General features: G+C 40.5%; 1 protein-coding gene across 4 annotated transcripts; it reads left to right on the top strand.

Annotated features, from left to right (window-relative positions):
• LOC147324383 (tyrosine-protein phosphatase non-receptor type 5-like) lies at positions 1-15,329 on the top strand. Of its 4 annotated transcripts, none has more exons than XM_086298153.1 (14): positions 1-388; positions 4,005-4,113; positions 5,446-5,719; positions 6,274-6,396; positions 6,531-6,623; positions 6,876-7,132; positions 7,266-7,458; positions 7,887-7,971; positions 8,262-8,341; positions 8,427-8,564; positions 8,647-8,757; positions 10,464-10,624; positions 10,846-10,959; positions 11,548-15,329. In XM_086298153.1, exons 3-14 carry the CDS (start codon positions 5,453-5,455, stop codon positions 11,639-11,641), a joined length of 1,716 nt encoding a protein of 571 aa, XP_086154279.1. In that variant the 5' UTR covers positions 1-388; positions 4,005-4,113; positions 5,446-5,452; the 3' UTR covers positions 11,642-15,329. The 4 variants fall into 4 exon arrangements, with proteins under 4 accessions (XP_086154279.1, XP_086154281.1, XP_086154280.1 ...); XM_086298155.1 differs by lacking the exon at positions 1-388 and adding an exon at positions 410-577; XM_086298154.1 differs by lacking the exon at positions 1-388 and adding an exon at positions 604-1,798.
• The last annotated feature ends 1,441 nt before the right edge of the window (positions 15,330-16,770 follow it).

Raw genomic sequence — 16,770 nt, 5'->3', positions numbered from 1 at the left:
GCTCTGTTGCCAAGGCTACCGTACAGCCTCTTGCTGCATATACCTAGACGAAGCTGCCGCCTGTGGATCTCTCTCTCTCTCCTTCAGGATACAAACAAAAGAAAACCCATCAGACTTTCATACCTCTGTCTCTCTTTCTCTCACGGACACACAAACACACACACCCCTTACATTTGCAATTTCTTGTTTTCCTAGGCTCACACGCGTCCTCTTACTCTCTGTGTCTCTCACTGTCGGTCTGTCTCCTTCTTACATGCAAACACACTCCTCCATCTCCCAGACAGAGAAGCAGTAAAGGGATTGGCGTGGTTCTTGGTGTTTGGCTCCTGGTGGTTTGGCTCACAGGGAGCAGAGCAGCAGATGGCGATGTGAAGACGGGCTCAGCCAGGTAAGAGGACTTATCCTAACCAGACTTAAGGCTGTGGTTGAGTGACTGTGACCGTTCCAGCCCTCCTCGCCTCTCCGCTGTCTCTCGCTCTTTCCCCCTGCGTGGCTGTATGACATGAGGTGAATACCAATTCCTCAGCAAAGCCCCTACGGTTTACATGGCCGCTGCGCTTTCCTGTGCTGTAAAAAGGTAGGAGATGTGTGATGTAGGAGGTGTATATGTGCGTGTTTATTCTTAGATCATTGAAACTGATCATTTGCCAACAGGTTGGTCCGTCGATGGCGCTTTTAACTGTGTATTTTCCTTCTCGTTTATCACTCAAAGCTTGATTTCCTCTGTGTTGTATCATGTCTATGTGACAATGTGGGAGTTACCAGAGAGAGATGCAACAGTCCACCTCCCCGAGTGATTCATTACTAATCCATCCAGCTCTGCACTGTGTGGTCGCTCTAGCTCACCGTAGCCATGTACGTGATATGAATGGTGTTTTGTCTTAGTATGAATGACTGCCAGAGAATGCCATTCCTGCACTGGTGTTTTGATGCAGTGCAATCATGTAACACAATCTTTTGTCACCAAGAATCCAGATTTATCTCCAGCAGCCTGTAAATCAATTTGCTATGCAGCACATTTTAATTATTCATACAGTACAGCTTTGGCTGAATTGTAAGTTTATATGTGCCTTAATGAGATTTCTCTCCAAAAATACCCATGGAGCAGCTACGAGCGATCGTGGGAGTGTATGTAAACAATAGAGCTGATTGATTATCTGTCTTTGTGATATACAAGAAAAGGCTGCAGGTTTGCTGGGCATTTCATTTTAAGGTCATTGCTGGCTTATGTGTGTATTAATATCAAGATTTTCTGTGTGTGTATGGGAGATAAAGGTTGATGAGGCTGGTCTTGGCCCTCGTGACTTTATCTCATGTTTCCATCTCATCATCACTTTCAGTAAGAGCTTCCTCTTACCTCGTCTCTCTGCCATATGAGCACTTCAGCAACACACTTGATACTCGCCCTTTATTCACTTTGATTCTCCTGGAAACAGGTTGTTTTTTAAATAACAGACTAAAGAAGCAGATTTGGACTTATTGTTTTTCCACACAGAGACGCTGGGAGCATCAGGAATATCCATTAAAGCGCACGCCAGCTGTCACCACTTTAATTCCCCCTGTTCCCGACAGTAGGAAAAAGCTATACACAGCTGGCAGCCCCCTTCTCATTTCTGGTCCTCGAGCCCTTCTGGGACAGAGGCAATAGGCATTTTGTACGGCCCACTTGGGTTCTTGAATGGATGCAGATCAATGGAAACAGTATGCGCATACTCTATTTGAAGACTGAGGGGGTGGTGTTTGTAAGACCCAAGGACAGTACACCTTCAATGAGGAATGAGGCTCAATCCGTCATCAGGTTTGACCTATTTGCTTTAAATTCACTCGGCCTGAGCTCAATCCTCAGCTAAATGATTCTGATCTTTTTGGATTTGTAATAAAATCTTTAATTTTCATTGTAAGCTCCTGAACTATCTGTGTTAATATATTCTATAGAAGCATCAGTTGAAACAAAGCTTTCTTTTCGAGAAATTTGCAAACATACCAGATATGACTGTGAAATGCAGATAAAATCATGCACAAAACAGCTGGAATGGGAACAGTAAATTGCTCTGGGTTGATGTTTTTGTTTGTGTTAAATGATTATAGTGTAAATGAAAAGCTTATCATAAACTTTCAGATTTTTTTTATTCTATTATGAATAAATTCTATCTTCAGAACTGTAATTAAATATACCTTTACATGTACATGCAACATGTTTGGAAACAGAATGCAATATAATATAGCTGACCAGATATATATTATTTATTCATCAGTTTAACTGAATCCGGAGTTGCAGCGAGTATTTTAATTCTCATCTGCAGACTACGCAAACAGCAATATTTAAATTCATGTCTTTTTCTGCAACGTTAGAAACATTAAAAAGGGAAGGAACAGAAATTGTACAATAATCTGGAAGTAATGAGAAACTTCTGATGTATTTAGCGTGTACAATTCACTAATGTTGGAGTAATGAGTAATGAATGAGTAGGAGAAGAGGACTCGTGACCTCAGGATTTCTGAGATCCCAGCGACTGCTTGGGTTAAATATATCAGACAGTTTGCCAAACAAGCGCTGAGACAAAGCAAGTAGCAGAAAAACAGAAATATTTACCTCAAAGAATAAAAGCAAAGAGAGGCCGATTTTTTTTTTTTTTCTTAGGGCAAACGTGAATGTTGTCACTGCTCTCCCAGTGCAGATGTGTGTTTGTGTTTTTCATTTTTCATGCGGGGTATCTGACAAAAGTCTGTGTATATGTGCGCGCACACACACACACACACGCTACAGTATGCTGGTTGCCACAGTTACCAAAACGCCAACCTCACTGCGTCATTGCTTCAGACAACCTTCACACAAAAAAAAGAGTTGCTCTTCCTTCCATTCATCCCTTCATCCACTCTTCTACCTGTCCACCTATTGTTGAAAAATGGAACACATTGAAGCACTCTTATACAACACAATCCATGCCTGTGTGTGTGTGTGTGTGTGTGTACTTAACATACGTGTGTACGTTGCATGTATGCACATTGCCATGGCTACAAGCCAGTCTAACTGGCGTCATCACTTCAAAACCACCTTCACAGCAAGCAAAGAGAAAGAAACGGACTCAAAGTGAACACACACACACACACTAAGCTCCTGCTACTGGTGTGGTCTCATATTCCGCTGAGCACACCCCATTCGTTCAACAGGGTCCAGTGGCACATAAGGAGAGAGGGGGAGATGGTAGAGAGGAGAGGAGGGCAGAGAAGGCTCGACTTCATCATGCATACTGATTCGACTGGAGCAATCTGAATGTATTTCTGAGGGTGTCTGCTTAGTCTGGCTTGAATCATCCCTGCCTCTTCGGGATGCAGAGAGAGGCAGGGAAAGAAAGAGTGGGGAAGAAATATTGACAGTTTACTGTGTCACCTTACATCACTATCCTCCCCTCATGAGCGCACAGCTGGGAGTCTACAAGGGTGCTACTCTGATCCATCATTAGAGAAAGCTGAATTATTAACCTTCTCTCAGTGTCTATCAATGTTACCAGTTGGATTTGTCACTCTACTGTCTATCATAGACTTTAAACTAATGGATGTATCCACCGTGTCATCGCTCATTGGTTCGTAAACTGATATTTTGATGCCCAGACTTGCATCTAGGAGATATAGGGCTCACACCACACAGACTCGGATAAATGGCGCAAACTTCTGCGATTTAATTGTATTAACAATAGTCCGAAAGGTTCACTGCTTAAGTGGTAGTGTTAAAATATCATATTATCAAGTGATCGTTTAAAATGGTCACACCGTGAACCACGTATAACCATGCAGGTGACTCATAAAACTGTATTTTTTGCACCAGTTTTGTATTATTTTGTATTATCCCTGGCTATTTGAGGAAGAGACACTTTCTTACTTGTTTGTTGTTTTTTTCTGCTCCAGAGGTTGGAGATATTTGCATGTTTAGTACATCTGCAACAGCTTTATCATTTTGCTAACCTTTGAATGTAAGCCCTGAGCTACTGTCTTGTGTCTTTTAGAATTGACTCTGCCTCACAATGGCTGACTGTGACCGGATGCCCCAGGATACAGGTTTTACCTTGATCATGTGATGTGACTCCCCTGCCAGTTCGTTGCCATCTCTCATAGGTCAGTCAGTCATTTGACTTTATTGACCTTTGATGTTAGAAAACACACAACGCATTGTCTTTGTGTTCAGATCGTGGCACAATGTGTTGCTTTTTGAGATCTTTTATCTTGCTGAAGCAGGCTCTTTAAGGGATTTCTTGATTCATCAGATCTGCCAGTAATCAGGCCTGAGTATGTTTAGTGAAACTGAACTTAGCTTTCAAAACAATGTGGTTAATTACAGTTAATTCATGATTAAACAGGAGGGGCAATCACTGTGTTACACAGGACCAGGTAGGCTTGGATAACTTTTCTCCCTTAATCAATGAAATCATCATTTAAAAACTGCATTTTGTATTTACCCTGCTTATATTTGACTCTGATAATAACATTGTTTTGATTATCTGAAACATGTGACAATATCTATCTATCTCTCTCTCTCTCTCTCTCTCTCTCTCTCTCTATATATATATATATATATATATATATATATATATATATATATATATATATATATATATATATATATATATATATATATATTGAAAGTGCTGAGCGGAAAAGAGCTCTGAATACACTGCTGACTGTGTGTGTGTGACTGTGTTGTCAGTAGATGATAATGCTCAGGACGGATGAGAGGGATGAGAGCCACTCAGTTGCCAAGGTGACGGACAGGGCTGTAAACACGCTACCCCTGACTCATTTCTCCACAATGGAGCCTCTCTCTCTCTCTCTCTGTCAAATTCACACACACACGCACACACACACACACACACACACACACACACGATGGAGTCCAATCTAAGGGAGACAAGAGGATCCGGAGATGAGAGCCACTCTGTGCTGCTTAGCTGTACATTTGAATAGACCTGCAGAATAAACGCAACCTTTTTGTCATATACACGCTCATTTAGAACCACACATTAGACACACGCAATGTGACAAACACAGATAGCACATACTTGAAATGAAAATCAGCATGTAGTCCCAGTGTGGCTGAAAATTATGGCCTCGACATTTTATTGTACACAAAAGCAGAAAAATCGCAAATAAGTTGTAAGTACAGAAGAACACCTGCATGTTAACATCTGTATGTTTCAAACACCAGGTACTGTAGGTGTTTCAGAGTCTAGGATCCTATCAAAGATCTCCAAAGTATAAGTAAATGTGTTGCCATTTGTCTACATTTTTAAAGGGTTAAAAACTGGAGTTTGTATTTGATGGGATGATTTTCAGATAATGGCACACATAAAACCGAACACCTAATGATAAACACGTGTAAACTAAATGCATTTAAAATCTGATTTATAACATATGAAAGGCCTTTTAACACAAAGGAACCTCGTTCAACAGGGGCATCATGACCCGTCGGCTGAGTAGCTCCACTCGTTCCCACACCGAGGACTCCATCTTCCTGAGGCCTGATGAGGATCCCGTTTGGCTAGACGAGCCCACAAAGACTGAAAAAATTGGCGACGGAGCCCTTAAAAAAGACGGGCTCCTAGAATGTAAAGATGGAACCGCTGAGGGCCAAAACCCCCAAGAGGAAGTGTTTTTACGCAAGGTGTACACACTGGTGATTGAACTCCACTGCTGGGCAGCACTGTTTATCACTTCCCAAATCTTGGTATGTGTTCCAGGCTCTCTATCATCTGCTTTTAATCAGAGTAAGTTTTTAGGTCGTCTTTGGGTTTCACCTGCAATATCCGCCTTGCAAATGACAAGTCAACACTTAAGCTTGAGGTTTTCTTTCAGCTTGACCTTTAATTTTCCACAGTGGTTTATCTTTTCATATGTATGATTGCATTTTCATATTTGCTTCAAGTGCTTCAGGCTTGGAAAATACTTTTTCTGGGGGTGGCTAGATGAGGCTAAAATTTGACACCTCTTCACCATTAATTCCCTCTTCCTGTTTCCGTCTATTGTTGACTTCATGTTTGATTCATTTAAACAGAAAAAAGGACAGGTGCAACATTACCATAAGTAAATAAAAGAGCCTCGTAAATGCAGCCACGATTACGACACTAGACTCTATGTGGACAATTTACATATTTTTTATGCCTGTGTAATGGTCCATCTTCTTTCCTTTTCGCTTTTCACCTGAGAATGGCTGCAGTCCGATTTCCAGTGCATGAATGACTGGAGTGGTGACAATCTGCCTTCCTTCTTCTCTCCCCCCAGGGGTACTGGATATTTTTTGTGGTGGATGGAAATGGGCCACTCTCTTCCATCTACAAAGCCCTGCAGGTCATTGACTTCTACCTGGGGTTCATCTTACCCTGCCACCCTATTTTTGGAACGGATGTAAGTATCAATCCTAGATGTGGCTGACAGCTTTTAAGTCTGGGTGGAGAATAAACAGCTGTTTAACAGGATGTGAAGCACTCAACTATGTCTGACTAACTCATTCTCTCTCTGTGTTTCCCTTTATTGGCCAGTCAGTGGTGATGAGGGATGTGGTAAACACCACAGAGCACAATTGGATTGTTCATGGCACTGCAGGCATCGGCGTGGCCATCTGTGTAGTCATGGTAAAACACTGGCTGGATCCTTTATTTTAAGCTCTATTTTTATGCAAACATTTCACAATTTTGGTCATTTCAGCATGAATTTAATGCATGATGCATGCTGAATTGGTGTTATTTGCTATAAAGATGGAAAATAATCTTAAAAGGAAACAAGATCGATTGAATCGGTTGTTTCTTAACGTAGCGACCTGTTGTTGTGTGTTTGATTGATTTACTTATTGACTGCTTCTTTTTTGTCTTCTTTTCTATCCTTAGATCATCCACCTGGTGTGCAAGTGGAATTATGGCTCTGGCTTGTGGTCATCAGGAACTGTGTCGAGGGACATTGGTGATCGACGTCAGTCTGTGAGCCGTCAGCCCTCTTTCACCTTGTCAGAGTGGACAGATGCCCAGGAGGATCTGATAGACCTGGACCCGGTGCCCCAGACTCCAGTATTTGATATAGGTGCAGATACCAGGACGGAGGGAGATGCTGCCACCCTTACTGTCACACCAGTGGGGCTTCAGGAGAGGTTAGAAAAGAGCATCCAGCAGGTGGAAATGTTTGCATTTATGTTTGTTTTTCTTCCAGCAGGGAGACTCACACTTTATTCATTCATTTGTAATGCAGATATATGCATTTGTCTGACTGTCTGAATAAAACAGGAGAGGCTCCAATGTTTCCCTGACCTTGGACATGTGCACACCAGGCTGCACAGAGCCCTATGGCTACGGAGCCCAACTCTCTCCAAGAGACCAGTCGGCCCAGGAGTATCTCCGACAGGGAACGCACGTCCTGACCCCTGCCATGCTACACACAAGGGCCATGGACGACCAGAGCCTGCAGGCTGAGTTTTATGTGAGTGCAGCAACAGTAGCTCAGCCACCTACGTTCTCGAGATTAATATGAAATGAACAGAGACTCGCCGGAAAAGACGTACACGCACACACAGATGCAGCCACACACACCGATCGGTGCTCTGCACACGCCCGTAAGCTTTTCTACTTTCTGTTAGTGGGCGGAAGATGGAGGGATGCAAGCATTTTTTTTCTTTTTGCATACAAAAACCCACAGAAAATTCTTGTGTCTGTTAGGAAGAAGGATGCGCGTTCACACACACACACACACACACACTAATACAGCAATGGTTGAGTGTGAGAGGCTGTGAATGACTTCACGTGTTTAATATTATTTCCTCACCGTTTGGTTGTTATGTAGAAGGTGACTTTTGGACTTCCCCATTTCTTCACTTTCATTTGCCTTCATTGTTCTGTGTCCATTGGCAGGAAACTCCCATGAACTTTGTGGACCCTAAGGAGTACAATTACCCAGGGCTGGTGAGAAAGAATCGCTACAAAACAATTTTACCCAGTAAGTAGAGCTGTAACACAAGCTAGTGACATCAGTTACTATAAACATAATATTGAGGTAGCAATTTTTAAAACTATTTTTATGCTGATTATCTTAAATAATTTTGCATCCTCTTTCACTTTAATGTTAAAATGTGTTTGCAAGACATCAAATTTCCAGTATTTATGTTCACAATGACACACATAAGGGTGCAACCATTTTGTATCACTGAGCTGTAGGATGAGATACAGAATGAATGAATGTGTAACCAGCTCCCTTTCTCACGATAATGTCACATTGTCCACCTGCAGACACGCACAGCAGAGTGATCTTGAAGTCACAGGATGAAGATGATTTTCTTTTTACCTATATCAACGCTAATTATCTCAAAGTAAGTTCAAATGCACTCTGATGCAGCGATTTGTTATGGCTTTGATATGTAATGGTAGCAAAACAACGAGTGTGTGCATGTGCAGGGTTATGGGGGCGAGGAGCGTGCATACATTGCTACCCAGGGTCCCACTGTGAACACAGTGGGGGATTTATGGAGGATGGTGTGGCAAGAGAGGACCCCAATCATAGTGATGATCACCAACCTGGAGGAGAAGAATGAGGTAACTGTTCAAAGGATTCTTTGATAAATGTTCCTAAATATTAACCAGCTATATTATCTGCTGTGTCTATTGTTTCTTGTAGAAATGTGCTGAGTACTGGCCCGAGGACACTGTGACACACGAAGGCATCGAAATCACTGTGGTCAAGGTGACCCAGGAGGATGACTACAGTCTGAGGGTGTTTACTCTGAAGGTAACCGACAGAGAATGCATTAATATGTGAAATACAAAGGGTGAACCACAACAACACCACTTTAATGTTTTAGCTTCAAGTAATGCCAAAAAGCTGTTTGCCTCTAATGATATGCATACATGAAAATGGAAACAACCTTATACAGAGGTGGATGGGTGGGGGGATGGGGTTACAGTGGTGGATGCTCATGTTAAGCGTGGCCAAAGTTTCATTTAGGTCAACATGTAAAACTAATCCCGGTGAGTCAAAAGCTCAGGTCTGCTCCAAATAGTCTGCTCGAGACAGATGTCAAATGGAGTGGATATCCCTAATACGGTCTCAGGCACAGGTCTGGCTGTGAGCACATAAGCCCCACCCATCTGCTGTTCACATGTTCTGTTTGTAAGAGGCAGCAAATCAGAAGAAAGTTGACCTAAAGGGATGACAGAATACATACTGAGAGGGATGCACAAAGAAATAAGTGAACGAAACAAAAATATAGAACTAGTTACAAGTTATTTTAATTTTTTTTCTGGTGCTCATACTGTCAAATATACAGTATGAATTAAAACAAAACTAAGGGTTCACAGCCAGGTTCTTAACATGTAATTAGGAACAGAAGTGTGCAAGTTAAACCCTGTCATCTGTATGCTAATGTGCTTAAAGCAGTAAAGGCTTTCATGAGCAGGTAACATCAGAAAGCCTCTGTATCATTGTCCTGAATGATGCCTTGATAAACTTTAGAATTCATTTTCCTCTCTCTTGGCCCAAAGGCGATAAGCCGTGGCAAAGTTGACAATCCTGCACGTGGCTAATTCCAAAGGATTACTCACCTTTACTTTATATGTCATCTGTGTTAGCAGACGTCTTTCCACGTAACACCCTAAAAAATTTTAAAAGTGTGCTTTATGTTATATTCAAAGTGGAAATTTCTCTAAAGATATGTTACATTTTTGTTTTTATTCTTTCAATCTAAGGCACTTAAATTAAATTTCATCCCTTAGGTGCCAATTTAAATTCAGATGTTAGATGTGGATCAGAACTATCTGCATGGCTACAATATCAGCCATAAATCCGTGCGTTTTAATTAGCTACTTTTACCTGCATCTGCTGATACGTATGTGCACGATTAAATGCACTGTTTACATGATGATCCCTCGATTAATGTCACAAAAACACTGCAGAAGATTATTATTTTGTGTTCCCGACTCAACAAAAACATGTTTCTAAAATTATGTGTATCAAACAGTCATATTTTATCCAGTAATTTATCACAACAGATATGGGTGTTGGAAGGTGGTTCGCTCAACGCTCCATTCATGTGTTCATGATGGGTGCTTTATTTGTAATTTGAGGTCATGGTGGCATCGGCACTTAGCAAACAAAACAAGATAATTCAGTAAATGCAGCCTGCATCCGATTGCTAAGCACCAGGGGATCATTATGTAACTGCAATGAGTTAAAAGCTTGTTGATTATTCATCTCCTCATGTTATGTTGTTTATCTATAGGATTCATAATTATTGGTGGACTGACTTTCAGAAATTTGTTTATGCTCAGTACAGACCAGGACAAATAGTCTGTTTTTGTACAATCTCTTTTTTTAATGTTTGTTCTGCGTTCACTACTAAACCAAGGCAACTGTTTGGTCAAGCATGAAGAGCAACAGGTGTTCTCTGTGTGCTTGGTATAATGACATCTGTGTCACTGTCTGTGTGCATGCACCAGTGCGGGGAAGAGGAGCGCACTCTGCGGCAGTACTGGTACACTTCCTGGCCTGATCAGAAGACCCCAGACAAGGCTCCACCCCTGCTGGAGCTGGTGCAGGAAGTGGAAAGGGCCCGTGAGGAAGCCCTGCCCTCCAGTGGCCCTATAATTGTCCACTGCAGGTACAGGGCTAAAGCAACTTGTTTGTAATATTGGGCGCATGAAAGATTTCATATTTAGAAGATAAAGCCATCTTTAGTTTTATATTACAGTATCTTGTTTTGCTGGTTTTTGTCACTGCACAAATCAATTCAGTTCCTCGATTTATGGTGCCTTCGCTGAAATTGAAATTTCAGTGAATACAAAAATCCAACACATTACTTCTCCAACTTTTTCTTTACAGTGCTGGAATTGGTCGAACTGGCTGCTTCATTGCCACCTCCATCCTGTGCAAGCAGCTGAGGACTGAGGGTGTAGTTGACATCCTGAGAACCACCTGCCAGCTCCGTCTGGACAGGTGAGATATGCTTAGAGCTCTTATCTGTGCTCGTGCCTATCTTTAGTTCTGGCATAAAAGCTCAGCTGACGTAGTTTGATTTAGTTCCAAAAAGAAGGTCACCAAACCTTCTTCTAAATTATCTGTCCCTCCATCCGTCTTGTGCTTATCCAATTCAGGACCGGGTCGGGGATCTTAAAATTATAGTCCATTAATTACACACTTCAAAAAACCATGCATGGTTCTGTGAGTGTTAAAGGAAATGATTACCTTTACTCACTTTTGAGTCAGAAAACAACAAGCATGGGTGCTACTAGTAATATTATTTATGTGAGGTACAATCCCAGCCGGCCATCAAGCACATTAGAACACCCACAATGAAAGCAGTCATTATTAGTGTTATTGGATACATCTGAGTTTAATAAGTCAAGATGTCATGGCTAATGTATTTCATTCATTGTTTGAAAAAATGTGATAAACATTTTATTTTTTGCTGGAGCTGATAAACAAATGTTGACTTTAAACGAAATTTTTCCATTTAATTTTGTTATATAATTACTATGTGAAGTGTTAGATTTAATGGTATCTCTTTGTGTGTGTGTTTTTCAGGGGTGGCATGATACAGACGTGTGAGCAGTACCAGTTTGTGCATCACGTCCTGAGCTTGTATGAGAAGCAGCTTTCTCAAACTGCTGAGGAGTAGATGGAGCCCAACAGCCACACCCAGACCGAGACACACCACTGTACACGTAACCGCCTCAGGTGGTATGCACCACTGTACCTAACATCATCTCAATCTCACCCTTTAACAAGTTCAAACCATGTTATTCTCTTCACTCAAGGCAGGGTCACTCAAACAGAACTGAATCTGTGCTAATTGTGCGTGGTTGAGTAGAACAAATATAGAGGAGGTGTGATTTGAGATAACTCACCTGAAAATAGTAGTAACGCAGTCCCATCGATCCACATGTTCTTGATAAGTTGAAGCAGTCACACCTAAAATAATCCAAGCCAGCACTCTCGCCTTCATTTCATTTGCACTGCTAAGGTTTCCATCACACCACTGCACATTAGTCTCCGTCATCGAGGCCTTGTTTTGCACTTGGTCTAAAACAGCTTCCTCGTGTAATGATTGTACAGTTATCGAAAGGTTAGACTGGAAGTGAAGTATAATCAGATCGCCTGCAGTGGTGTGACTTACCTGTAAGGAAATGAAAGAAAGTATGTGTTGACAATAAGGGCCCTTTACAGTATAAGTGTCAGCATCGTTTAAATCTACAGAGATAATCAAATGCCAGCCTAATATTTAACTATACTGATATAAAAGTTCATATGAAATGTAAAAGTAAATGACGTCTAGCCTTTTCTCTCAATTTCAATGTAAAAAAAAAAAAAAAAAAAATCATTACAGAAGGCCTGTCTCAACTTTTGCTGCATTCAAGAGTCACCTCATCTTCAGGTTGCATGGTGCTAAGTGTTCATTAAAGGCATGTGCAATGTTATGGAACATAGGAATGTATAACGATTAGGTTATTAACTAACTAATTAGTAGTGATGGGATTTCCGGCTCTTTTTAGAGATCCGGCTCTTTCGGTTCGGCTCACTAAAAAGAGCCGGCTCTTTCGGCTCCGAACCGGCTCTTCAGGTTGTTTTGTTGCTTTAATTAATGTATTATTAACAATAATATAAAATTATGCACAAAAGGAATTACTAACATAAAAACAAGTGGTTTTATTTATATATGTTTATATATAAATATATGCGGTGGCCCCTAGAGACAAAACACGTACAAACTCCAAAACACATTTCTAGCATGAACTGAACTTCCAAAGCAGAGCTACTAGATCACTTAAATTACACAATTGAAAGCATGTGTGTATTGTTTGTGTATTTATACACAGGCACTCATATATATATTCAAATAATTTAAAAAAAAGTTCATTTACCTGTTATTACCACACACCAAATCCGGTCGTTGGTACTTGCTGGCTTGTGTAGCCACAAGATAACAAAGGCTCAACACTGCGCCCAGCATCCTGGAGCACTTCTGTTGTCTTTTGTACGTGTTTTGAGTTTTTATGTGCTTCTGAGTTTTTACGTGCTTCGGAGTTTGTACGTGTTTTTACGTGTTTTGGAGTTTTTACGTGTTTTGGAGTTTGTACGTGTTTTTACGTGTTTTGGAGTTTGTACATGCTTCAGAGTTCGTACGTGATTTGAAGTTTGTATGTGCTTTGTCTCTAGGGGCCACCGTAAATATACTTTTATTTATTCACTCCACATAAAATGTAATAAATAAATCATATAATACAAAAATCAACTATTCACATTTCAAGTTTTAACTATTTAAATTTTCAGCTTTTTCCTTTCACAAATTTAAAGTGAAAAGAACACAAAACACTGCAAACCACAACACAATTAAATATAAATTATAATATGAAAACTAAAAGAACATGCATATTCTCTGTCATATGGACCTGCATGAATAAACTTTCTCAATCCTTTATCATCTGCAACTGAAAATAGTTGTGGATGATTACTATACCTTTCTAATGTTGTTGTCCCTGCCTCTCTTTCTCTCTCTCTCTGGCTCTGTTCCTGTGCTACTGAGTGTAACTACCGCCCCTCCCCCCTCTGCCCAGCATAAAGCACAAGGCTCGCGTGCAGAGTGAAGCGGGAAAAAAGTGCGAGAGAGAGGCTGAGAGAAAGAAAAAAAAAAAGAAAACCCACGTGACGGCTCGCGATAAGGAGCCGGCTCGCGTCGTTCACGTCAAAGAGCCGGCTCTAAGAGCCATTTCGTTCGCGAACGACCCATCACTACTAATTAGGATTTCTGTGCAATCTACAGTATTACAGTTTTACCATGCTGCCTGTGCAGTCCTCATGGCCCATGATGTTTACAGTAAACAACTTCTGCATTAAGGCCACATAGACGTTAACTCAGAGGCGTCACAGAGCCAGGGATACTGAGGGGACAGAGGCCAGAAATAGAATCACACCATTAGAAAAATCAATGCAGGAGCTCCGGAGAATCCATTGTGCACAATCGACGTTTCCAGTGACACACACGGGAGGATGTAATGAAGAGGAAAGCAAAAAAAAAAAAAAGTTGCATAAACAATACACCATAAACATAAGGATATTCTTGTAAATGTCCAATTTTCTATCATGAAGCTTGTTGCCCTCAGAGTTTCAAGTTCTGCAATGCCTCTGCTTTAAACAGTAGCTTGAACACATCTGTGAAGTAAGAAGCCCATGATTGTTGTATAGACAGGCCAGGCCTAATCTGTATGAAGCACAATAGACCAACAAAGGTTGTCTCTCCGATGTTCAGCTGTAAAAGTTCTTTTTTCTGTATTGTGTTTTGATTGTGTTGAGTTTAATGGATTGCATGTGCTGTATGGGACTCCATAGGTCCACAATCAAAGCGACGTGATTGGTTGTCCTGCTTTTTGTTGTGTAAAAGGGTTTAAGCCTATTATTATTGCTTGCTCTCGGCCAATGCTTTTGATACAGTTTGCTTTTGTGAAACCAACCAGAGATATTTTTAGAACATTTTGATACAATCCTTTCGAGTAGATGCCTTGTGTATATTTCCGTTTACACCATGATGGAATGTAGCTCATACTGTGGATCAAACCATCGGTTTATATTGCAAGATTTAACGGAACAAAATGTGACAACTACCTAAGTTACCTTACAGTACAGAAGATAAATAGATTATGTTCAGTATTATTACTTTAGGTCTTTAGGCTTTGCTTTAATATGCTTTGCTTTCTGTGTACGTTTTTATCGTTTTCTTGGAGAATTTTACCTCAGACTGAGTTTTCACACAGTCCCCACTCTATTCTATCTGTGACTCGAGGCCACTCTCAGTTGACAACACGAGAAATAATCGCTATGTGTAAGGCAGCTAAAACAGTGAAGACAGTTTTCTACAAAAAGTCAAACAACTTCTATCTTGACTATCATGACGCTTCAGATCAGTGGCCCTGGACGTTATCAGAGGATGAACTTACCAGAGTGGGCTCGGACCGCTTTATAAATAAGACATCAGCCGGGAGAATATAACTGCCAAAATGACCTTTTACAGCAGCACCTGGTTGAGACAGACAAGAAAGGCTACAGTGTATTGTCAGGCATGTGACATAATCCTCTGATAATCTCCAGTCTACTTGATTGAAAAGCTTCTATTTTGAGTGTTTGTTGTCCGTGCTTACTTGGACTTCTTCTGAAGATCAAAATGGGGATAACTTAATAGCCAAACAGTCAGACGTACAACCAACCAGCAATCAGTATTCCTCTCCTCTGCTACAGTATCGCTTTAAGTTGTGACTTTTTGCATCCAAATAAAGATAGATTTTCATGAATTTGTGTTGTTGTTTTTTTAGAGTTACTCTGCCCTGATCATCTGATCAGTCTTTTTTCCACCCCCAGTCTTTTTTGGTTTCATGCTGACAGGCTGCAATCGCACACGTTCACCGCTAGGGGTCAGTATATGCGATCTAATGACACACATTGCCAAACCTCCCTGCAGGCAACTGCTCGCTGACAGATTGTTCAAAGCAACAAAACAAAGGCTTTAATCTAACAATAGAGAGCTGATGAATTCAATGAATTCAGTGAATTTACTTGGCGGTGAATTCAAACACCAATCATCCATTCATTGCAGAAACCGGGCTGAGTGAGAATGCGATACTGTAGATCGATCAGTTTTCGTTTCTTGCACATTATTTTTAAAACACTATCTTGAAAAACATAATCAAAATTAAATCAGTGGCATCCAAATGACACTTCAGCGTAGCCTGTATCTTTCACAAAGAGAAACGGGCAGCTCAGTAGTTTGCAAGTGCAATTCAGCTTAAATCGTTTGGTCCATGACGAAGAGCAAATACGAAATAGATTTTGAAATATTAATAATAGTAATAGTCAACCATCCAGGGCTGCTAACACTGGGTGAGCCTGTTTTAGAAAATCTACTTTTACAAAATTTGGCTTTTACTTGTTATGAAGTAACACAGACACGAGTCTGAGCTGCATGCTCATATCGTTTGTCTCGGATTTAGTTTCAATTTTTTGTATTTTTTTTTTTTAAAAGCTCTACATTTTTACCGTAGGCCTAACCTCAGGAAACGAACCGAAAGAAATTCAGAAAAGTAAAATAGAATAAAAACTTACAAATAAAAAAAGATATAGTGGTTCCCTGCAAAACTGTATTAATGCTTAAGAAAATGACTTGCAATTGTTTTGCATTTAAATTCTAAGATCAGACTGCAGTGTAGTCTAAGTGAATACACGTTATTAATCCCAAAACGGGGGAAATGATTATTTCGCAGAAGCCAAAACATATAAGGATAACCTGCAGCAACATAGCGTAAATGAGGCAGAATAGCTGAAACACACCTACAACATAACGAGACAATATTGCTCAATAAGGCATAAAAGAGAAACAGAAACAGAAAGGAGCACATAAAAATAAAACAAAATGAGACATTTAAAAGGTGTTATGTGATTTGTATTTCATAATAATTATTTGAATATAATAAAATAAGGAAATAAATAAAGATTCATATTATCCCTGTTTTTTCTGTGTGTAAGGCAGTTTTAAAAAACACACACACTCAACGTGAGTGCGTCTCCTTTAAAAAAAGAAAAAAAAGCCGGACTGTCCCTTTAATTCGCAGATCAGATCACTGACGTCACCCTAGTCCTAAACCGTCGCCGCTGATTGGTTGGAAGTGACGTCAACCTCACAGTTTCCTTTTTTCCCGTCTCCCTCCTGAACCATGACCTCATCGCTTTAGTTCATGAAAGTGCTAAAGTGCACCTTCCGTA

The sequence above is a fragment of the Aulonocara sp. 'chitande type north' Nkhata Bay genome, linkage group LG7, assembly GCF_057382095.1.
Source record: "Aulonocara sp. 'chitande type north' Nkhata Bay isolate Kocher_YH1m ecotype deep benthic linkage group LG7, A_spYH_male_GT1.1, whole genome shotgun sequence".
Lineage (NCBI taxonomy): Eukaryota > Metazoa > Chordata > Actinopteri > Cichliformes > Cichlidae > Aulonocara > Aulonocara sp. 'chitande type north' Nkhata Bay.
The sequence above is the reverse complement of the archived record's forward strand: the minus strand, read 5'-3'. Positions and strand labels throughout refer to the sequence as shown.